At 32.8% G+C, this 24,276-nt stretch overlaps 6 protein-coding genes across 10 annotated transcripts in view; 3 read left to right on the top strand and 3 right to left on the bottom strand.

The window, feature by feature from the left end:
- Nucleotides 1-1,397: 1,397 nt before the first annotated feature.
- CPF2 (cuticular protein CPF2) lies at nt 1,398-3,355 on the top strand. Of its 3 annotated transcripts, none has more exons than XM_017909732.1 (3): nt 1,398-1,667; nt 2,013-2,355; nt 3,047-3,355. In XM_017909732.1, the coding sequence occupies exons 1-3, from the start codon at nt 1,659-1,661 to the stop codon at nt 3,181-3,183; spliced, it is 489 nt and encodes a 162-aa protein (XP_017765221.1). In that variant the 5' UTR covers nt 1,398-1,658; the 3' UTR covers nt 3,184-3,355. The 3 variants fall into 3 exon arrangements, with proteins under 3 accessions (XP_017765221.1, XP_017765222.1, XP_017765223.1); XM_017909733.1 differs by having other exon boundaries at nt 1,412-1,667; nt 2,013-2,211; nt 3,047-3,351; XM_017909734.1 differs by having other exon boundaries at nt 1,415-1,667; nt 2,013-2,196; nt 3,047-3,350.
- A 350-nt stretch (nt 3,356-3,705) lies between these two features.
- CPF1 (cuticular protein CPF1) lies at nt 3,706-4,708 on the bottom strand. The gene is made up of 2 exons (XM_017909748.1): nt 4,398-4,708; nt 3,706-4,152 (listed from the first exon to the last, which is right to left on the bottom strand). Exons 1-2 carry the CDS (start codon nt 4,407-4,409, stop codon nt 3,757-3,759), a joined length of 408 nt encoding a protein of 135 aa, XP_017765237.1. The 5' UTR covers nt 4,410-4,708; the 3' UTR covers nt 3,706-3,756.
- A 627-nt stretch (nt 4,709-5,335) lies between these two features.
- Nucleotides 5,336-11,658, top strand: FANCI (Fanconi anemia complementation group I). The gene is made up of 22 exons (XM_017909741.1): nt 5,336-5,410; nt 5,502-5,785; nt 5,875-6,042; nt 6,131-6,354; nt 6,456-6,652; nt 6,749-6,885; nt 6,951-7,171; nt 7,252-7,595; nt 7,693-7,825; nt 7,905-8,212; nt 8,290-8,487; nt 8,574-8,731; nt 9,053-9,217; nt 9,338-9,489; nt 9,564-9,769; nt 9,843-10,010; nt 10,089-10,263; nt 10,330-10,546; nt 10,951-11,023; nt 11,119-11,262; nt 11,348-11,446; nt 11,542-11,658. The coding sequence occupies exons 1-22, from the start codon at nt 5,336-5,338 to the stop codon at nt 11,656-11,658; spliced, it is 3,963 nt and encodes a 1,320-aa protein (XP_017765230.1).
- Nucleotides 11,659-11,910: 252 nt separating this feature from the next.
- Nucleotides 11,911-13,984, bottom strand: ytr (U4/U6.U5 small nuclear ribonucleoprotein 27 kDa protein yantar). Its single transcript, XM_017909747.1, has 4 exons — nt 13,962-13,984; nt 12,533-12,652; nt 12,286-12,443; nt 11,911-12,178 (listed from the first exon to the last, which is right to left on the bottom strand). The coding sequence occupies exons 2-4, from the start codon at nt 12,649-12,651 to the stop codon at nt 11,982-11,984; spliced, it is 474 nt and encodes a 157-aa protein (XP_017765236.1). The 5' UTR covers nt 12,652; nt 13,962-13,984; the 3' UTR covers nt 11,911-11,981.
- LOC108554457 (tubulin alpha-1 chain) lies at nt 13,538-16,164 on the top strand. Its single transcript, XM_017909746.1, has 3 exons — nt 13,538-13,973; nt 14,257-14,482; nt 14,559-16,164. Exons 1-3 carry the CDS (start codon nt 13,971-13,973, stop codon nt 15,683-15,685), a joined length of 1,356 nt encoding a protein of 451 aa, XP_017765235.1. The 5' UTR covers nt 13,538-13,970; the 3' UTR covers nt 15,686-16,164.
- The window catches only part of hts (adducin 1-like protein hts), a 12,162-nt gene continuing 3,948 nt past the window's right edge, over nt 16,063-24,276 (bottom strand). The window contains exons 7-14 of one of the 3 annotated variants that reach the window (XM_017909742.1): nt 23,816-23,929; nt 23,594-23,686; nt 23,263-23,458; nt 23,045-23,182; nt 22,884-22,955; nt 18,820-18,887; nt 17,174-17,317; nt 16,063-16,428 (exon numbers count right to left, since the gene is read on the bottom strand). In XM_017909742.1, the coding sequence (XP_017765231.1) occupies nt 17,189-17,317; nt 18,820-18,887; nt 22,884-22,955; nt 23,045-23,182; nt 23,263-23,458; nt 23,594-23,686; nt 23,816-23,929 (810 nt within the window). In that variant the 3' untranslated portion in view covers nt 16,063-16,428; nt 17,174-17,188. The remainder of the gene's footprint in view (nt 16,429-17,173; nt 17,318-18,819; nt 18,888-22,883; nt 22,956-23,044; nt 23,183-23,262; nt 23,459-23,593; nt 23,687-23,815; nt 23,930-24,276) is intronic. The other 2 variants (XM_017909744.1, XM_017909745.1) reach the window with 2 other exon arrangements.

Genomic DNA, 24,276 nt, shown 5'->3' with positions numbered 1-24,276 from the left:
TGTATTTTATAGAAGTATAATAAATAAATGAAAGCTGTTACATCGATAAAGCTTTTATCTTTAAGAACATGATCGATGTCGAATCTATCAAACAATTTGTTCGAATTCCATTCCCCAAGTATTTCTACGAAATATTTTTATATATTCGATTCAATAATAGAAAATATGCGGTGCATATTAACTGGACAACATTGGCTCGATAACCATTTTTACCCGTATTTTTACTAGAAATCTTCATTATGCTTAAGATAGCGATTGTAAAACTTTAATGGTTGAAGTTTGAAATGAAAATATGAAAAAGACACTTTAGCACGTCAGCTTACCAAATTATAATACGTTTCTTTGCCTTCGGCATACTTGTGAAATCTTAAAGTTCTTGGCCGTGCCCGGCACTGCTACACTTTGCCAATGTCAATTGCGTAACAGCTACAACCGGCAGTGATCGTCCGATTGCGTTCCCGTTCACTTCGTACCCAGATACATTCGTTCTTTGGTGACCCCATCCCATTCCAACCTCTTTTCTCATCTTTCTTACTTTTGCTCATTTGAAAGTAGCTTCAGTAAGTTTGCGTTTTTGCGTAAATAAATGCAAAAATATTCTAAACGTAGATCGACTACCCTGTTTAAATTATTGATTTATCTCTAAGTTCTTTATTTATTACTATCTCGATTTATTACGATAATCATCCGTCATCACTCGCATTATCGTTTCACTTATTACAAAAGCTTTCAACGCATCAAAATTTCCTTCGATATTGTTATTTTCTTTCGAGTTATACCGCAGCGATATGCAATTTAACGTTATTCAAAATTTGGAAAAAAGTAAGAAAAGTAAGAAAATAAGAATTAACTAATTTAGAAACTTTAGACCAAGATGGAATAACTACAGACAACTTTTTATCGAGCCTCTGCCTCGTCGAGCTGATCCTCAGCTATAAAGATTACGACCATCTTTTCGGTAGCTTACTACCGTTCGAGTTCAAATCCTTAACTATCTAATATGTATCAAACATGCGATTCTTTATGCGATGGTTAAACTGTAATTCTATAGTATGTCTGAATACCAAGACATATCGGTTGCAATTTGAGATATACCCATGTTGAGTAATTACGCAGAGTATTCCTTTCTGTCTTTTGCCTTTCAATCGCCGGTGTACATTTACGTGATCGATGTTGCAATATATCTACATCGAATAACACAAGCGTCGAAATTCAGTGTATACTTTTATATACTCGATTACTTTTCACTTTTATTGTCAGCTATTTTTCACCCTAACACCGTATTATTCTTCAATTCCCCATCTCTTTTCGTTTTCTGTTTGAACAAAGAAAATTCTCTTGGAAAATATCATAATTCACGAGCAATCTGTTACTCCACTTTAGCGATATCGAATTTGCCTTAGCTATACGTATGTGACGCAATCATATGTGTCGGTTCGATATACGCCTCCTATACAATACACTTACCTTCGGTCGACGGTCGACACTCGATACCAAGTTTTCGGGGAAAAAATGTTTCAAGTTAGTTATCTGGACGGGTTTACAAGAGCTTACGTATAAATAGACTGACAGATTTACCAGATGCATTCAATTCGTTTGTTGCTTCTGACCGGCAAAGAAAGCAGCTACTATCTATCATCATCATCATCATCATCATCATGTTTAGAGTAAGTAAAAGTATGGTACACAACTAAGATATTTAATTTTCGTTATATCATTTGGTACAGATTGGATCCTTTTTTCGATTTTCCCGTTTTTTTCCGTTTTTTCCCGTTTTTCCCCATTTTTTCCCGTTTCTCCCCGTTTTTTCCCCATTAACGTCTTTTAATAAAGTGACTTCGAAGAACAATCATCAGTTGTCGAGAAAGGAAAAATAATCGCAATCATACAGGAACAAAAATTGACCAATCCCGTAAATATGTGATTAGGACAGTTATGCAGGTGTAGAGAAATAGGAGGGCAAAGATAAAGTTGGGAAGAAGAGTAAAAAAGAGTTGAAATTTATCTTTCAGCTTTTGGTGATTTGCGGTTGCTTGTTGGCGGTTGGGCAAGCTGGTGTGATCGGCGGTGGTTTGCTCGCGGCAACCGCACCTGCAGCAGTCGCAGTGCAGCCAGCAGCAGCAGCAACCCTTCCTCTATCTGCGGCCACAGTCGCGTTACCAACTATCGCAACATCCAGTTCTAATGTGATACGGGGTATCGGTAACTTAGGTGCCATATCGGCCTACTCGAAGAGCATAGATACGCCGTTCAGTAGCGTCAGGAAAGCGGACGTACGCGTTAACAATCCTGGAATCGTGACGGCGACCGCTGTGCCCGCCCCGGTGGTTGCAGTCGCAAATACCGCTCTTGCAGGTACCTGATTACGGGGTGCCAATTCATTCTCTAGCATCCACAACTCAGCCTATACGTTATTGCTAGATACCTGGTGGTACGTCGCTATATAACGGCGCTGCCATACATGCATATGCACTTTTACACCACCTTGTCTAACCGTGATGTTTTTAACGGAGCATCACACGGCGGTCGACTCGATGATATATCGTGAGGAAATCGGGTGCTTGGCAATCGCTTGCCGACACGCTTCCTTTATGCAATTAGGATCGATGTTATTTTAGTCCGCTTTTCTCATGTTCCTTTTTCTTTCTACTGTTTCAATTGTCGCCTTAATATCTTCTCGATTTTCCACACTTTTCGTATTTTTCTCTTTTCCCTTTTTCTTCCTTTTTGTTTTTGTTCTTTTTTTCTTTTTCTCTTTGTTTCTTTTTTTCTTTTTTTTCTTTTTTTTCATTACCGTTGCGTTATTCACCACCGAGTATATCACGCTTCGTTATATAATAAGTGGAAAAATATTGTTTCACGTATGTTTCGCACGTACGGTCAATCGTGTAACGAACAGGCGTATAAAGGCTCAAATTCAAATTCAATAATCGTTGGTTAACGAAGCGAATCCTGGTATGATAGTCACTTTATCGGCTTTTCTTCTTTAACTTCGATTTAATTATTAAATACAATTTATTACGAATATGTTATGCATCGGTTTCAGCTCCTACAACGCTTCTTGCTCCTGGATTGACTACTGCGTATGCAGCTGCACCGGCTATCACTACCGGCTTAGCGGCAGCTCCTCTAGGGCTCAATGGTTTAGCCTTGAACGGGATAGGAGCCCTCAAGGTTCTCTAAGTTTCACGTTCGAACCACTACGGAGCGACGGAGGACTCGATTAAAGAATCGATGTTTAACCGCTGTCGACCATAAAATGCGTTCAAACCTTTGTATCGATGGCGAATCGTTGTTACAACCCAAACGATCTATTTTGTCACAGAATGTAATAATCGAATATTCAATAAACGTACAATCGTTACTCTATTTCTAGCTACTGATCAATATCTTTCCTCCGCTCTAATAACAATCCATTTTCCTTCCATTTATCTGTATTTTTATCCATTTCAATCGAATTTCAATCGAATTTCAATCGAATTTCAATCGATCGACGCGCTGTGATCGATACAAAACGCGCAGTGTTCAAACTAAAGATATTCAGCCGGAGACAAGCTAAAACGTGTGTAATTAACGACAAAAAGGAAGAAACACAAAAATCAGGCTGCTTTTTTATACTTCAATGTACATTGTATTTAATAAATAGAAGTAGAGAAAATGTCAAATACAAATACAGCATGATGATAACCAAAGTTGGATTGCCGCGTTAATTGGTTGGCAGCAACACTTTTCCAAAGGACTTGGCAAAATAAGCAATTACCAATTATAAGAGACACCGATAGGGCTGCTGTAGGCCATATGCGAAACAGCCACCGCCGGTGAATAAGCAACTCCAAGAAGTGGGCTTGAATGTGCAGTAGCGGTAAATGGTGTTGCCAGAGATGCTGCATGTGTCGCAGCGTATGCCACTGGAGCAGTGTGCGCATAAATCGCTGGATTGGTTACACGAATATCGGATTTACTGGTGCTCGAAAATGGTGTGGAAATTGTTTTTGATTGAGTCGCGATCTGTGCCAGATTTCCCGAGCTACGAAGTATATTATCTGATGTTGACGTTAAAGCCGCTGTAGTCAAAGTATATTGTCCATTGGCGGTTGCTGGTGCCAAGTAACCGGCATTGCTCATTGTTAGAGCGCAAACTAGTATTATGATCTAAAAAGAAGAAAATAAAATTAATAAAGACATTGTCGAAAGACAATTTCTACCTTCCTCTATGCTTCTAATTCTCCTTCAAATATACATTTTATTTATAGAATATATGAATATACGGTTTTTAAAAAAACGTAGAGAAATGTATAGCCTATAGCCGTATCATTTAACAATTCAAATTGTTTTATCCAAGCCGGCAAAGATATTGTATTGAGAATATATTTCTTACATTATTTGATAGCTCTTACCTTCGAGAACATTGCGAGTCAGATGATCTTGGTTGATTCGTTAACAATGTACGAAAGCAAATGTGTGCTGATCCTTTCGTATCCGAAATCTTATATAGTCCGTACGGTTAAGTGAACGAGATAGGCGCCATAACTTGAACCTGAAATCAGGTGGGGTACAAGGGCGTGTTTCGATGGAGTACCGAAAAAAACTTTCGCCACAGGAACATGCGTAATCGTTTGTATGCTTTCCTCTGCCACGCCCGTCCTTTCTTTTTCTCTTTTACTCTTTCAATAATATCGTTAACCTAACCCCTCCGACCTTGGACTAAAAATCCAAAACCTTCGACTGGTTACTGCCACAGAAAAAAATGATCACACCATTCATTTGCTATATCGTTTTATTCACTTACGAAACTTTTCGGCTTGGTATATTCATACTAATGACATACAATTCGAACAATTATTATTTTCATCTTTCGAATGCTTATTTTCAATTTACTTTAAATGAAATATCCTTCATTTTTCTTCATTTCAAGTGAAATACTACATATATATGTAAAAGATCATTTTTAAACAAATTCTATCCATTTGATAATGAAAAATCGCAACGCTATTTAAAATACAAAACATTTTTTAAGAATCATATTATTATCACATTATCGCAATATTTTATGCCTCGTGGCCTTTGCTACATATGCATGCATCAAATTCTTGTGCGTGTTAATGGGAGAGAGAGAGAGAGCGAACGAGAGAGAGCGGGGGAAAGAGAGAAATAAATGGCGCCTAGGTAGTAGAGAAAGAGGGATGGGGTAGAGCATCATAAGGCAATTTTAGTTCTTTTATGCTTTATAGATCAACAAGCGGATAAGATATTTATAATAGTTATAATTATCTTTGCTACATTCCAAATAAGAGAAACAAAACCAATAAGTACTTCTAATTACAAATTTTGAAACATGCATCATCATTTCGAAAATCCAAGAAAACGTAGTGAATTACGTGCATTTGTCAAAGATTCGAATGTCGAAGAGGTAACCATGAAAATTTTGTTTGATGATAATGATAACATATAAATAGTATATGAAAGAAATGATCTTTAATTTTAACGAATCATTTTAACAGCTTATACAATTAGTACATAACAATATTTGTAAATCGGATGCTACAAAAATACTAGATAATCTTTTGCAAGCATTTTCCGATTCTGACGCCTGTCAGTTGAAACGGCGGAAACTTATCGAATCTACCATAAAAAGTTTGGAAAAGAGTAAAATATCTACCGAGCAAGCGAATGCAGTCATTAATCGGATAATTTCTGACTTTCCAAGATATTCAAAGCAACATCTTGTCAAACTTGTTGATTTTTGTATTACAAATATTCGCAATGATGATGACAAATTACACAGGCAAAGCAGTTTACATTTTATATCATTCCTTTTTATTTTTTCTCTTTGTTTCGATATAGAATTTTCCCAAATTATTTGCTTTTTTCCAGTTGGAAAGAATTATTGCCAGCACTATTTGAAACACTGGAAAATGAAAAGTATCTCGTTTACGCAAATACCCAAGTTTCCGGAAGCGAATATAAATCATTAATTGTTAAAGCTATATGTAATGACCAATGGAATGTCAATCTCTTACCATCTTTAACCAAAATGTTTGGGTAAATGATTTTCTATGTCGAGATGGTTCAGTCTTACATACATGACATTTTTCGGAGTAAAAATATATCTGACCTTTTTCATGTAAAGAGATATGATATTAGACAAGACAGATCGCAATGAAGTTTTGAAGTCATTATGTTCTGCTCTTTTGAACCTATCTTTAGATCAAGTACCTTCATTTACATATCAAGCATTAAAATTATGCAAAGAACGAGATAATCAGAAACTATTGGATGCTTTATCCAAATATTTTGAATTATGTTATTCAAAAACAATTTTAACTAGTGACAAGAATAGTTTTGAAGACATAGGTATGGAAAAAAAAAAATACATAATTAAGTTAGACTTGTGTATATTTATTGTATTATATATATATGGGAATAGATATTTACACATTATATATTATTTTTAGATATAGTTAATATAAAAGAGGTACAAGACATTGAGAGCACTGTTTTATATCATGTCTATCAAGCTACTCAGTTAAATCATGAAAGTATAAAAGATTTCATTCGTTTTCTTAAACATGTATCTTATGCCTCAGAATATATGCTACAATCATTTATGCTCTCTGTATTGATGTCAGTTTCTGATATATATGAAGATCAGGTATCATAGTTTTTAACGTGTTATAACTCCTTTTGTATTGATCATGAGTTTATGATACTTTCATTTTACTATTCTAATGTAAAACATATTTAATAGATCTTTGAGACACTAAGAGTTGCTATCATTCACAATAATTTAGGAAAAGAAAAACGACAAAGTAGTGCATGGTTGAGACAACTTATACCTTCTCCTTGCAATATAATTGGTATTATTCAACAAGTTATTGAGAGCAGGTGATTTCACTTAATGTTTCCCATATTACACTCAAACCTTATATAATTGTCTAATTATTTTATAGCAATAAAGATCGTCATTTAGTATTAAAAGGTCTCACCAATTTAGCTTTTACATTAATGAATATTGATCAAAAATCAAAAAATAATGTGACAGATATGTGCAATATGGGATCTGAAATAATACAAGAAATAATTAAAAAACGCCATGAAACAGTTCCTTTCGTGTTGCAAGAATTGATTAATAAAATAGTAGCAGCAAGTGCATCAGCAACGCATTATACAAGTAATAAAGTAATAATATTGCCATATGATGTAACGATATTTGCTTATCGCAATATATTTATTTAACAAAATGTTTTTTAGACTGTTTGAGACTTATGTGTCGTGAATTATCAATGATTGTTTTGGATCACCAAGTCTACATTATGACAATTCTTGAACAATTACTATTCTTGCACTGTACAGTTGCTAATCAAGTTTTGTATGCCATTCTTCCATTGGTGCACATTTCATCCAATATACGAGAAAATCTTTTTTTAACTTTGAGAAAAGCTCTTTATAGGAAAGGTGTATTAAAGCGACAGATAGCTGTCTCAGGGTTTCTTGAAATGTTGAAAATGCAACCTCGGGGTAGCTTCAGATTTAGCCAAAGTTGTAATTCTTCTAGGCATACGATTAGCTCTGGTTCTAAAGCAATAGTAACTCAGGTATGTAGAAAGATTTTTTATAAAAATAGAAGGAAACTAATATAATTTTCATTAATATTCATAATAAAGATACAATCATTTTTATTACACTATTTAGGTAACTTTAGAGTATACCTCCCAACAAGAAAAACTGAATACAGAACTCGATAAAACTTTATGCTACGAAATAGTGGATATATTAAAAAAATGCTTTACTTACGAATTCGAAGTCAAATTACATTTCTATGAAGGTAAAGAAGATATATTTGACTAGTTAATAGTTCGATAATTAGAAAATTGTCATTTTCATAATCAATATCACATTTTTAGGTCTGTACCATACTGTGACCAAAAATCCGGAAATAACAGAAATTCTACTGGATATGCTTCTTTCACATTTGAATATTTACCTTAACATAGATGATAGTATATTACCTCCTGTAAAATTGGAATTATGTACAGATATTCACGGTGCAGAGGTAGTTTTACAGGAACCTATCGCACAATTGATATTTGTATTACAAAAAATATATATTAATACAGTTGTAAAAGATTCAAATACTTTCATAAAATTACATGATGTTTTGGAGTCACTATGTAGAAAAATGGCAGCTACTGAATTGGAACATTTACATCTGGTGATTACAGTTTGAATACCGATATAAGAAGTAATACGGATATGACAAAATAGAAAGGTGATCATTGATTATTTTAGGAACATGGAATTGACATATTACACGGAGATTTTCCGAAATCTCAAATAAGGATAAAAAACCTTCATATGGCTATTGCAATATATGAGGCTCTCATAGCGTTTCGAATCGGGGAATGGTCGAAAGGAAATGAAGATAACTTCCATAATATTGATGATTTGTTCAAAGGATATACACGTTTGATAGATTTCATTAAATCGGTAAAATAATTAATAAGTTTTCTTTATATTCTATTTAGTTAGTTACTATTCTAAAAATCATAATATCCAATATGAAATTTCTCTAGCAATCCATAAAAATTAAAAAAGTCGATAATGGTAAAGCCAGAAAAGATAAGGATGTAAATAAAACGAACAAGAAGATTATTAAATTAAATAACATTAGAATACCAGACACTATTATGGATTTGGATGTGATTCGTCAAAGTTTATCCCTTTTATTTTCGTGAGTATAATAATAATAATTCCGTCAATATTAGGATTACTAGGTCATTCTGAAAGTTTTCGCAGTTTTCATCCGTTCATTTTCCCGTTATTTATTTGAAAAGAATAAGAGAAAATGAAATAAGTCCATCATTAAAAGCCCTATGAATGATTATAAATATTTATCTCGAAACAAAATTAAACGAAATTCATTAAAATCAATGCTAAATTATTAAATTTGTACTATAGAAGCTTAAGATCTTTTAAATCATAACTTGCAAAACCGTGAAAATATTCAAGTCGTTCTAAAAGTATAATATACGTAATCGTAATTTATAAACAGACAATCTTCTATCCAAAACGAAATTGCACTACGAAAAAATCATAATTTAAGTTGCTACATATTACAAACATGTGAATGCCTTTTACAACGTATAAGATTATTTACGAAGGATATTTCTCAACCGCAAAATCGTCAATATTTACTTACATATATTGATATTGGGAGGTAAGTTTAAAACAGGGATTTAATGATAAATAGTATGAGATGTTAAATGTTTTCTTTTTTTTACATTTATCACTTCTTATATTATATAATATTAATAATACGAATATATTTATTGTTTAGATTATTTTATAAATATTTAGTGCAAAATTTGAACGATGCACTTACAAATAACGAACAGATAATTATATTGGCCTTGCAATGTTTCAAAGAAATTTGTAACTATATATGTACATCACTTCCGTTCGAATTATCGAGATTTCTCAATTCAATTCGTATGTAATTATACTATAGTTTATTATGTTACTTCGATAATTTTATACGTTATAATGCTACTTATTTTTTCAAGTTGAAATATCAGCTAAGGAGGATCCAGTATCTACAGATATTAATCTACAATTACAAGAAATTATTTTTTCATTAAACCCTTACTTAAAAGCATCTCTTACAAAAGAAACAAGTGACGATGAGAGAAATAAAGTACCATTCCTATTGTTACAAATAGTGGAACAGTTTACATATAAAATTAATTTTGAAAATTACAATTCTACCAAGGTGGGTATGTTGTCTTTTGTGCAAATTATTTTCGTTTTTTTATTGTACATATAATTCTTATTTATTGCGATAGATGTTTGAGGATACTAAAAAAATGATTCAAATAGAAAATATTCAAAGTTCTATCATTCCTGCAATTGTACAATTTGTCTTATATTTGGAAGAATACACACAAGAATATGGAGAGACATTAAATGAAATTTGTATAGAACTATGTGAAAAAGCTGGAAGTATTGATGGTGTACGTAATGATCTTTGTTTTAAGACATATTGATCTTTCTATTTTTTGAAATTGATTTTTCTTTTTACTTAAATGTAGACTGAATTAGTAACAAATAAACTATATAAAGTTATACACGAGGATACCATATCACAAATTTACAATGTCTTGAACTATCACATTAAACAGAAATTAGATAATGCTTCATGGTTATTATTGCGATTAAAGGCAGAAGACAACATAGTTCGAGTACCTAAAACAGTCAATGAAGTTTGTAAGTATAAATTTGCAATTAGAAGTTTGATAATTACAATCATAGAAAATTGCATTATTTTATCAGGGAACAACAGTTTAAGGGAAAAAGAACGGAATCTGTGTAAACAATTATCTTATCTTGCTCAAGTACTTCATACATTAGCTAATACAACAATCAAACCAGGCCTATGTACTGATGTTACCTTCAGAAATTTGCAATACTTATATCATTTGCTTGGAAATCTTACAAAATATTTTTATGTAAAATCAAGTGGTCAAAATGCGGCGTTCCAAGCGGTTAAGTATGTGCTGCACATACAGTGAGTAAAATAAGTATTAACACGTTATATTACAAGGAAATTCATCTAGCTAGGAAGTTTTGGTTTTAATGAAAGTTCGTGTATATATAGAACATAATGAGTTCTACATGGAGCGATATTTTCTCTTGCATTAAAAATTAAATATTTTTTGTATAAAATGTTTTTTGCTAATTTAAAAACATAACAAATTTTTTTTATGTATAATTGTTACGATGTACATACACACAGAATTTCATCCAACAGTATATCACTTGAAATAAATGAAATCAATGATTAAATATTTTTATATAATGTGCTAATACCTTTTTTACCAGTAATATCATTTCATCACTAACGATTTTTTATGTTCTTCGATATCAATGAGACTGATTGAACATTGGTTACAGATTCATTCAAGTGGTACAATTGGCTGGTAAACCATTAAAGTCTGCTTTTTATAATCTAGTAACATATGTTGAGGTATGTTATATTTGAAATTTTCACTTTTTATGACTATAGATCGATAACAACATAGGATTATTGTCTTGTTATTCTATTACAAAAATTTTCTGCAGGAAAATCAGAACAAATCACAATCGAAATCCGATTCATATGCACAAAGGAATAAAATTTTGAAAGAAACGAAAATAATACCTCGGGTAGTATATGAGATCGAGCAATTTAACAAAGAAATATTGCTGCTTGGCAAAAGGACAGACGTGAGTGTCAAACACAAATATTAAATATTATATCTTTTAATTTACATTATATTTACGAATTTTAACTTTCCCACATATTCACTAGGTACCATTAGGAAATTATATAAAACACAGTGTAACGAGAGATTTTCGAATCAAAAATCCACAATTGGTTGAAGGACTTGAAAAAATGGATATTAGTTTGGTAATGCAAACAACAGGAAATGTTATATTATATGTATATTAATTTTTGTAATTATCCCAATTTCAATAGATTGAAAATATTTTTAAATTTTATAGCTTGCTTCATCAAATCTAGAAAACGTTGAAAGCGAGATCCATACTTCGAACATGGATGATTCTGATAGTAACAGCTCTGGTACATCTTCAAGAAAACGACTTAGGACAGAGGATTGAAATACTCTTAATAAAAATGTTTAATACTGGTTTTTGAAACTTATATTTTGAAATATTTATGCGATATTAAAAATTTTTTAATGATTCTTAAAATTAAAAAGTTTTGTAGTAATCACATCTATCTGTGTTAAATTATGGATAAAAGAAGGAAGATTATATTTTTTACTATTTTTACACAGTATATATTTGTCTATATAAACTACTTTCTTTACCATTTACAGTTCTTATTGCTCTGTCTAAGTTTATAAAACAATAAAACTCGAACAGGTTGAGGAATGCCTATAAATTGCAAAAGGTTTTGTTAAAATGTCGGGTTTATAATTTTATGCTACAAAATCCAGCGGTCTATTGAATCCTCCTTTTCTATTCATATACTGTCTATATTTTCTTTTAAGAATAACGTGTACAGCTCCCACATCATTTCCTTCCACCTTTTTGCCCTTAGTACTGTCAAAACCACAAAAACCCATTATTCTCATCATTTCTTGTTCCTCTGGGGTTTTTCCTTGAAGATCAGCTTCTATAAAACATTAATTTAGAAATATTAAATATTTATATTAATTTAATATATTAAAAAATATCAATTTAGACATATAGAAATTCATGTTGGATCCTTGTTTAGTTTACCTGTGATCACAGGGCGTTCTGTTGTGGGTTTTAGTTTAGGTTTGGGCCTGTCTCTTTCTCTTGACCTGGACCTACTATATGAACGTCTGTGCCTTTCTCGTTCACGATCACGGTCTCTTTCTCTATCTCTTGATTTTACTCGATCCCGTTCAACAGATCTAAATGTATTTTAAATTCATGACGCCTCTTATCTGTTAAACGGCTTAATTCTAATGAAAAGTTGTGAAAGTAAAGGAAAAAAAAATACCTTCTTCTCCTTTCACGAGAACGTCTCCTTCTTCTATCTCTGTCTCGTTCGCGTTCCCGATCTCGATCTCGAGATCGATCTCTTCTTCTTCCTGGTGAAGGTGTACGGCTACGTCCCATACTTTGTATAATTGAATTATTTGTAATTAACTTAATGATAATGCGACAAAGGTTATAAAATGTAAACACATGTATGTCGTTACGCTTTTATCTCTTGAGATTCTATTTATGAAATACATGCAGTCGACAAAATGAAAAGGTTATGTTTACATACAATAAGTGTGAGTTTAACACAGTTGTGTAATCTTATATTTCATAGATGCAATGTATATAGATATATGGTGTGTGTATATATATATATTTCATATATCCATATGGTAAGCAAGGCAATAATGAGTACAACTATTCCTTATGGATATAATATATATATTCTTAATAATATTTTGAGACGTAGACAATTTTATAGTAACACACGTAAGAAGAAACTAAATGTTCTTTTCAATACCTCTAACCAATGATTGACATTTATACTGTACCGATTTTATAATTAATCCACAAGGCGATGTTTAATTATGATTTGATTAACTAAATTAACTCGTTAGTGTAAACAATTTGGGGGAAAAAAGAAGAAAATATATTAGCTTTGCTAGAGTTTAGGAATAAATTTATGGGAATATTAAAAAAGATAAAAAAGCGAAATAGATTTTAAGGCTTTTAAATTGCACTGATGATTGAGATAATTTTTTATCAATAGACAAAATAACTAAATTTCAAAATATATAAGTATTCCGTATAAATATTGAAAGTAATAAGAGATATGATGCGACATATATATGTATTTGTGTATGATAAAATGATCAAATTGCGAAAATCAAAAGAAGCGATATATAGTTGAATAAGAATAGAATACAAGAATTTGCATCATGGACTTGCCGTTCAAATGGTTACATACGACTTGGCTAGCTGAAGCTAGTTGTAGTTACGATATTCTATTTATATTCGTCCATTAGGTTTAATGTTAAGTGCAACGTAACTAAAAATGAATTTGTCTATTCGGTTTCTTACATTTATTCTGTTCATTTGAAATTTAAAGATATAAATAGTTTAGTCGAAGAAAAATGTGCAAAGCTTAACGTTTAAGTTTAACACAATTCAATTATGAGAAATACGAAAAAAAGGAAGAAAAGAAAAGTAGCTTTTTCAGATAATTATTCACAATTCTTTGGCGAGTATTTCGAGACGACTCCAAGTGGAGGATATAACGGGCCGACGACCATTCAGTTAACACTCGTGTTGCACCATTAAGTTTTAATCGTTCAAAGAAGTGGTATCCATCTTCATCCTAAACGTGTTATTCACCGTCAACGAATTTCGTGTTTAATTATTTTACAACATACGTAATTACGTTTAATACAGTTAATTATTCTTACGTGATCAAAATGGTAAGAAAAATGTCGATGATTACTGCTGAAGTCAAAATAGTAAAGAAATAAAAGATAAAATTAATAATTGAATTAAATAGCAATTAATAAATAATTAATTTGAATAAGAATTTGTTTACCTATCTGGTTGAAATGTTAACACGGTATAAAAATTAGTTTCTTAACGTATAGGGAATGAAATTGAATATTTCGAATTCAGATAGGCAAAGCATAAGACAAAAAAGATAAAAAGAACAAGTAGAAAAAAGAAATCTTTCTAAAATGGGTTTTTACGTTGTTTTAGCGCGAGTGTATATCTATTCATGTCGGTCAAGCTGGTGTTCAAATTGGAAACGCTTGTTGGGAACTTTATTGTTTGGAACATGGAATACAACCAAATGGGCAAATGCCATCAGATAAGATGTTTGGTGCAGGTGGCGATGATAGTTTTAGCACTTTCTTCAGTGAAACCAGCGCTGGAAAACATGTACCTAGAGCAGTATTTGTTGATTTGGAACCTACAGTAGTTGGTAAGAGAAAAAAAGAAAATGGTTTTAGAAAATGAAAGATTGTACATCATGTTGAAGATGAATTGTATTTTTGTAGATGAAGTCCGAATGGGAACGTACAAACATCTTTTTCACCCTGAACAACTGATCACCGGCAAAGAAGATGCTGCGAATAATTATGCACGTGGTCATTATACGATAGGCAAAGAAATTGTTGATCTAGTTATTGATCGAACACGTAAACTAGCTGATCAATGTACAGGATTACAAGGATTCCTTATTTTTCATTCGTTCGGTGGCGGTACTGGATCGGGCTTTGCTTCTTTATTAATGGAGCGCCTTTCTGTCGAATATGGAAAAAAGTCTAAATTAGAATTTGCAATTTACCCGGCTCCGCGGGTTTCCACGGCAGTTGTTGAACCGTACAATTCCATTCTCACCACTCATACAACTCTCGAACATTCGGATTGTGCTTTTATGGTCGATAACGAAGCAATTTATGATATTTGCCGACGCAATCTAGATATTGAGAGACCAACTTATACTAATCTTAATAGGCTGATCGGACAGATTGTATCTTCGATAACAGCCTCGTTGCGATTTGACGGTGCTTTAAATGTAGATTTAACCGAGTTTCAGACGAATTTAGTTCCTTATCCAAGAATCCACTTTCCTTTGGTTACTTATGCCCCTGTAATATCCGCTGAAAAAGCGTATCATGAACAGCTCTCGGTTGCAGAAATCACTAACGCATGCTTCGAACCAGCAAATCAAATGGTTAAGTGTGATCCCAGGCATGGAAAATATATGGCTTGTTGTATGCTGTACAGAGGTGACGTTGTGCCGAAAGATGTAAATGCCGCGATCGCTACCATTAAAACGAAGCGAACGATACAATTCGTAGACTGGTGCCCAACTGGATTCAAAGTTGGTATTAATTATCAACCACCTACAGCTGTACCTGGTGGAGATTTAGCTAAAGTGCAACGTGCAGTTTGCATGTTGTCTAATACAACAGCTATCGGTGAAGCTTGGGCTCGCCTTGATCATAAGTTTGACCTTATGTATGCGAAAAGAGCTTTCGTTCATTGGTATGTTGGTGAAGGCATGGAAGAGGGTGAATTTTCCGAAGCTCGCGAAGATCTTGCAGCTCTTGAAAAGGACTACGAAGAAGTGGGATTAGATTCTAACGATGTAGATGCAGACATTATCAACGAATACTGAATTCGATTTACTTTGTTTATAAATTTTAACCTAGAACATCTTCCAATACTTTTCTCGTTTTTCTGCACCTCCTCTATGTCTTTCTTCCAAGTGTCTGCTTGCGATAGTGTTTTACAAACAGTAGACAGACACTTTTGTCGCATCACGCGTTGTTAAAATGAACTAGATATCGAATTCGCAACGATGAAACGTAAATAGATTTTGAAAAGAAAACATTACGATACGCCATAAGACGCGAATAAAAATATATATAGAAAGAGGGCATAAGATAACGTGTACCAACTTGACTAGAATAGTATGGAAAAGGATAGGAATATTGAAAAACACGATGTAATGCATTCTCATGCATCTTTCATCGTTAATTAGAAATGTATTTCTTTTGTTCTGTTTCGTTTTATTGCATTACACAAACGGGGCTGGGGAGGCAAAATTAAATAGCGGATTAAATAGTTCAGCGCGACGCTTTAACAAATTAAAAACGTAAAAACATTAACAGTACAATATAGTTTCTTATCGTAGACGTAATGCGATGGCAGTCTTGAGTCCTGGAAAGATGCTGTGATTTTTGCACGGTTATTTCAATTTTCGATTTTCTATATTCTATTTCCTATTTTCTATATTCATTCGTTTCCGGTGTATGCACTGTTGACTCGCCTAGCGATGTTGACTCTTCTGTTTTGCGGTTTAATCTTCATTCGGTAATTGTTCTTTTATTTGCGATAAGCTTTTGCTCGTGGCAGTGTCTGTAAATAGAAAATGAGAAAGAAACCTTTCATAAGTTATGATATAACAACGATTTTCATCCTTATTATTTGTATCCGTAATGCAACGTAAAACAGACAGGTGAATGATTTGTAAAACTAGCGAACAAAATATGAATTGTAGAGATTTTGGAATGACAACGTGTGTTTGTGTAAATATCGTTTTAGCGATTCACGATTCTAACTGGCAACTATAAAATATGAAATCTAAATTTGCTGCATCTATGCGAATTGCAATAGCGTCAACAGCTCTTCTACTCTAAAAAAAAGAAAAGAAACGTTCTGACATAGAAATCCCCAGCCTACCTTTTTTCTTTGAACTTCTTCTTAGCATTTCCAGAATACAGAAATGAATGATATAATTCAAGAAACAACTACTCGACAAACAAACGGCGAAACAACTCTTGACACTTATACTTATTCTCTTGAAAGTTCTTAATTTTTGTACCGTGAATTTTTATTTCAATTTCTAAGAAATTTTCTTCACGTGATCGATCGCATGATATAAACTATCTTTTAAAGAAGAAATATTTGATAAATGCGATATCGATCTATGCTGTTTTCCTTACAACGAAATCAATCAGCTAGAATCGGTAATTGTGAGAAAAAAAAAAAAAAAATAAAAGAAAAGGAGAAGAAAAAAAAAAAAATACTGGTAGAAGAATAATAAGTAAGCTGAATATGAATAAAAATATCAATGTCAATGTTGTGTTTTATACATACGTACCGAAGTTAGAACTACCTACGCCTCGACTGGCTTCTTCTTTTCTTTCTTCTTTTTTAGGAAGGAGGGTGTCCTAAGGCCTTTCTTCTTCTTCTTTTCCTTTTTCGGTGACTCCTCGCTAACGCTCACATCCTGCGACACGGAACCCTTAACACGGAAGGTCCCAACCGTAACCATAAACCTTCTTTGCATGCACATGCAAATAGCCAATTCTTTCTCCTTTCTCTCTACAAGCACGCACACGCGTGTGCGCACGCACACTTTTCTCCTCTCTCTTTTTCTTTTTTCTTTTTCTCCTGTTATACGCCATCACATTATGTTACGTGTAATACATGTTATATGTGTAAACACGTGCGCGCACGCGTGTACTCTTTTCCACTCCTTCGCCTCTTAGCGCTTTGCATGATCTTTATTATGTCCATAAAAATCGATTATCCTTAGATTCATGCGAGCAAACACTAACGGCGTACTAGCTTCGTTTGTAGCATTATAAATCACAGATAATGAAAAAGCGGCACTTGTGCATGATCCTCGTGACTCATTTGACAACTAAAGATGAATGTGTGAAATAAAAATTTATATAACAGAAATTTACAATTGTTTCGAGAAAAAAGATTTCTGATTGATCTTTACCATTTTTACACGTAAAAGACAATGAGAACTAGATTCATTGGAAAAGGTAAGGGACACTGCAAAGTAAGTCGTGCAATTGGCACACGCGCTATTTGTTATTTAATCGACGGTGTTAAAAGAAAGAAACACAGGGTTGAGTGACTTTATGTTTACCATTTTCATAGCCTATAAGAAAGAAAGAAAGAAAGAAAGAAAGAAAAAAAAAGAAAGACTAATAAATGAAAAAGAAAACATGTGGTTACATTTAAAACGAAAATATAATTATGCTAGTATTATGTATGTTACTAGAAAGTTGTCTATCGAAGCTGCAGGAAAAGTGTTCTTTTCATTCCGTCTAACACCAATCCTTCGAATCTTTATCGAAATACGCTGATATAATAGTATAATAATTTATTTTACTACGATCCTGATCTTATTCGGTCAGATTATCGGTCAATTTACATTTCTTATCGTTTATTTTATTTGGTTCAAAGATATTCCATTCACTTTATCATGAGGAATTATACGATCTAAAAGTTATATATTTAATATTTTATGATATCGTATAATCATATTTTTGGTCAATAATACAAGTTTTAAGATAAAATATTGAAAAAGATCAGGCCTATAACCAAATATGCTATCTTTCCACTAATGCACAGTATATTATACTGTGTGCATTGATACAATGCCAAGCGAAAACCGAGATCCTACGAATATAGATATTCTAGAACCTTTCAACGTTTTCATAGCAAACTTTTATCTCTGCCGTTAATCGCATATAACATACAGCACGTGCCGCCAATTGCGTAACTTATCCTTTATACAAATGTGATATTTTGTTATTGCATATGCTTTCTAAGTACCCTCGAGCTTTTTTTATGCTTGTTGTCACTTTCTTTTACCTTATATGTTCCGTAAACTGCGATATGACATAACAAATATAAGATTATCCAAAATATATCGCTTACTGCGTATATTTGTGATAAAACTCGAGGATGAAATAAAACAAATTAAATACGATCTAAGAAACAAACCTCTTTACTACTTTGAGAAAATGTACTGTGATGCGCATCGGAGTGATCGCCATTTACGGTATTTTCTCCTGAAACATAAAATATCAACTATTACACATTGTTTGGATCATTCACCCACAAATGATGAAAGTGGGAGAGAAAGAGAAAGAGAAGGAGAAGGAGAAAGACAAAGAGAAAGAAAAAGGAAGGAAAGAAGAAGAAAAAAGAAGCACTATATAAAATCTACATATATCTACGATACCATTATATATTAATCGAATGTGTTTTTTGCACGCGTTAGAGTGATAAATGTAACGGGAAATCATCAATATTAGTAGTAAAATGCAAGCTTACCTCAATAACGAATACCACTGTGCGAGTCTTGTTCATCTTTTCAATGTTTCAAATATCATGTCACATTATCAAAATAAACTGAGATGAACGTTAAAATGAATATTAAAATGATACCACGTTTTATACCATTATGTTCCATTACTTAGAAAAATAATTTATTTTGTAACCGTAATATACATATTTTATATATGAAAAACATGTATTCAGTATAGGTAAAAAATTAAAACACAACGAAATAATTAAAACGAAACATATACAAGCAACAGCTGTTTAAAAACGTAACTAGTGCGTGCAATACAACTGCAAATAACAAAATGAAAATGAACGAAATAAGAATATTATAAAAATAAAATATAAATTGGCGTATTGCTTTATTATTTCAAGTTTTCTTCAATCTTTAAAATATGTATATCCTATTTGATATAAATATCTCATCGCAAATTCCTAAATTAAAATTACAGATGAATAAAGTAAGAAAACATTGAGAAACAAATAAAAAGCATTTTTTGGATTTTATAATACCATGCATCAAAGAAATGTTCGCGTGTGTGTGTGTGATTATTTTTTTTTTTAGAAAGCAATTATTAATTATCTTCCTGCGAAAAGTAATAAACATTAGAAATAAATCCTACAACGAATATTGATTTTCTTAAATTATCAATTTAAGCAAGCTCCGACGAAACGCATGCTACATCCTTGATAGAATAAATTTTTCTATTAAAAAAAAAACGACGTTTGATCATTTAACGAGGTCATCATTTTAGAGGAAAATATATTCTCGGTATTTTCTAAAGCGTGACTAGATAATTCCTTATCATTTATCATTTCGTTGGTATTATAACATGCGCAAATATCATTATACCGATCATCCCTAAATTCTGCGGTCTCATTTCTATCGTTGATTTGATTACGTTCATTTAAATTTATAATCGTCTCGTCCGATTTTTCTTCACCTGCAGGCAATAGCAAAGGACACTCTTCATTGTAATTCATTGCACAAAATTTCATGCAATAAATACAGTCGACACATCTTTCTAGAGATTTTGAAGATTTCGCAACATTACGTAGTTTACATCGTTTCGTTAATTCTGTCCTGTCAATTTTTCTACCATGTTCCAATGAATTATTCAAATTTGTATCTTCTTCAGCGTTAATGGCGTTCGCAAAATTTGCAGCTGGATTTGACAACGATATAAATGAATTTTTTACTTTTTCTACGTTGCCCTGGTATGATTTATTACTTTCAACACTGATTTCAACATTACGATTTTTTTCTACTCGAAAATTCAATTCTAATGTTTTGTCACCGGTATTTATTCCTTTGTTCTTTGTTACTGTGCGAAACTCGAAAACTGCATCTGTTTCCATCGCTTGTCCTATGTTTTTTCTTGTTTCAGTATCAGGTTGCTCATTTCTATTGTCAAATTCAATCAAATTTTCAACAGGTGTAACTAGCATCTTTCCACGAGGATCTTCACCCGACTCGTCACGGTTTATCGTTAATGTCATATTACTCATTCGCTGTTTAACTTCTGCTATTTCCTTCTTAATAATATCAGAGTTTCGTATTTCTTTTAATTCTACATTTGTTTTCTTAAATTCAGCACACGCATCGATCACATGATGAACCATCTCGTGTATAACAACGACAGATGTACTTTCACTGACCTCATACGCTTTCTTTTCTTTTCGCGTATGATTATCATCTTTCATATTTAAATATAATATTGAAGTTGCCAAGTGTTCAGACATTGCAGATGGCAACGAACTATATTCATCATTCAACTGTATATTAGAGAGAGTATCATAAACCTTTTGAAAAATCTCATTTACTAGACAATAAATAGTCCTATACGTATCGCTTATATTGAGTTCTGCAATGATTTCATTTGCAGTACTGCTAATGTCATTTCGGAATAATGATGCATCGGTAGTTTCTAACAATTCTGAAACCGTGACAGTGGATAATTTCAATATATCGCATCTTTCATTCTTATGAATTTCAGAATATCCATGATCAAAATGCATATCGTTATTTGCTATTTCGGGAGATATTTCTTTAGAAAGCTCGTAACTTTCGCTATCGTATAATATATCGAACGGAATATGATCATCTGTTTTCTTGTTTAAGCTACTCTTTTTATTCCACCGTTGCACTTCGTTTGATTGCAAATAGCAATTTTCATTCGTATCGTTAATACGTTCGGATGTAAATGACGATAACATCGATGTTTCATCCAACGTCACTTTATCAACGTAACCATCTGAATTCATATATGGTGTCAAACTGTAAATTAAATTCATATCGGTGGCATCTAAACTGTATTTTGTTGAGATTTCGAACTTAGAACGAGATAAAGTACCAATATTTGTTTTTGATGACACAACATTTGAACTGATACTACTTATCATTTCATCGATCCGTTCCATAGAATTTGAAGAATTTTCGCATACAGTATCGACTACCTTCAAATCCGTTTTTGAATCTCTACTTGCTTTTTTTATTTTTTCGTTAGACGGTGAAAGAGACAAAACAGTAGTGCTTTCACGACAATCATCTAATGAACTTTCATTAACTTTTAATTCCAATGATCTGTGACTCTTGCTTTCCTCTTTATCGTACCATTCTCCTTTAGATTCTTTTTCCTTGAAGTAAATCGAATTTGAACCGTGTTCAAGATCATTGTACTTTGTGTTTAGCGGGTATTTTATCTCCCAGTTAGTTGAAATAATCGGAAGGCAAGGACAATACTCGATTAACGTAGTTACCAGTCGTTGTGCTATAATGTCACTTCGAACAATTTCTAAACGAGGTTCGCACTGATACAATTCGGATACCGGATAATCACAGTCGTTACGAACAACGCAGACTTCATTTTCAATCTTGTTCTCATACTTGTTTTCGTTTTCCCAGCAGTACTTACTGGATGAATCAGGATCTGCAACCATAGTGCCCAAAAACACCACAACTGTATTTTAATATTCGCTCCTTTTCGTTTACCTTCTTTCTCGTGGAGACAGAAGATACTTGTTATGATCACGGATGCTCACACCTGCGTCTCTGGGAAATTTGTTGGATACACGATAACTGAATGTACGAAAAGCAAACTTTTGTCACACACGATTTGACCATAAATCTCTTTTAAACGATTAAGATAATAATTCGTGACCGAAAAGGGGGGAAAATACGATAAAAATATAATATTATGGCATTAATAATAATAATATAAGGCAATTAATGTGCATTATAGGATAAAAATAAAAAGGCGAAAAGTAAGGAAACAATATTTTTACTTCTGCAGTAAACATGAATATGCAAAATATTTATGCGAACATGCGTGTACGCGAATATTTAGGCATGCAAGGTGCAAGCGTTAGTGATCATAAATAAAGATGATAAAAATTAAGATAGAAACAATTGCGAATTAACGAATTGCTATATCTTCATGCTTATGGATCAAGCCTTGTGATAGTTATCGTTAATTGTGGGAAATTCAAAGCTCGTTTTATATAAATTCAATGTTTTAAATAGCACATATACTTCACAGAAAGCAGAACGAAAAGAAGAACAAAAGAGTAACACAATACAAGACTTTCCATGTACCATACATCGTACCGACATGCAGGCTACATGTTTCTTTGTTCATTTCCATGGTATCTTTATTTAGCTTTGCGAAAATGAGTGATTCAAAATTCAGATTGAAACGAAAAATGATAAAAAAATAATTTACCATCGCTCAATACAACTTCAGGTTGACTTGGTGCAGGCACTTGTTTTGTTTCTATCCGCAGCACTCGAGGTTCTACAAGTAGTTAAACAATGCATTGATCAAATGAAATTAATTCTTTAACCTCAAAATAAAAATGAAATATAAAAACACAGGAAAATCACCATCTCTGCTTTCTTCCTCTGTTTCCGAAGTTACTGATACCGGTGACTGAATGGGACTTTTGGCAGTGCTCGATTCGTGTGTTGCGCGACTAATGTTAAACGATGACAATGCTTCTGATTCTGATTGCGATTCATCATCTATAAAACAAGGGGAAGAAAATAGTACAACTTAGTTTAGAAGCTATGCAAATTTTTTGTCCATGGCTAATCTAACTTACAGAGATCTCCTTTTTGTTTACGTTCTACTTCTCTCTTGTACTGATCAAGTTCTTGGTCGGTAACAGCATCGAAAGGATTCTTCGCATATGGCGTCTTATAGACCATTGCATTGTGCTGAAATCCTCTTTGAATGATACCTTTGCTGGCTGCCCCTACTAACACTACTTGCTCTCCCGTCCCGCTAATAGTGGCGTCCTTTCATAAGTGAATATTCTTATCAGTATATATTTTACGTCAAACAAAACGTATAATTTAGCAACACTGTGAATTGATAAATCGTTGTAATTTTATTACTGAATTAATAAAAGTATTAAAAAAGTGTTGCATTACCTGCATCTTTTTGGCTTCTTCCCACGTAACTCCTTCTAGTATATGGGACTGTGGTCCAGCTGATATTTTGTCTGCTCTACGGTAATCTTTTATCTAAATATAGGGGAAAAAATAGCTCCAACAGTTTAATCAATTTGAAATTACGAAATACTTATATGTGATTTTATTCGAATACTTTAAAAAATTAGCATAAATATGCCAATAAAATTTCATATTACTTACCTGTTGTTGTATTTGTTTAAATTCCTTTGGATTGGTATTTTTCGGTACAAATTGAAGGGCACTGTCGATCTTCACCGGTGTACTGCTGTGGGTCGGTGATCCGTCTGACACCCACTGCACACAAAACCAGAACGTTAGTCGACCCTCGATAATTCGACATCTGACACAGCATTATAAGATATGTATTTTCGCATTGTCTGCGTATGTTATGTGTGCCTGCTTTGCTGGTGATGTCGTCGTATTATTATTTTATTTAGATAATATAAATAACACGTCGTTGATACTGCAATATTCTAGACTGTATATTCGCCGAATTCAAATAAAAATGTTTTCATTATTTTACCTATTGTCTTTCATTAAAAACATGATTAATTAATATCTGCTTCTACCATCAGTAGTGAATACCTTTTGAGCTTTCCGTATCTCTATTCTAATTCTCACTTTCTCTCTCTCTCTCTCTC

The sequence above is a fragment of the Eufriesea mexicana genome, unplaced genomic scaffold (genome assembly GCF_001483705.2).
Source record: "Eufriesea mexicana isolate 0111107269 unplaced genomic scaffold, ASM148370v2 scaffold21577, whole genome shotgun sequence".
In the NCBI taxonomy this organism is placed as follows: Eukaryota; Metazoa; Arthropoda; class Insecta; order Hymenoptera; family Apidae; genus Eufriesea; species Eufriesea mexicana.
The sequence above is the reverse complement of the archived record's forward strand: the minus strand, read 5'-3'. Positions and strand labels throughout refer to the sequence as shown.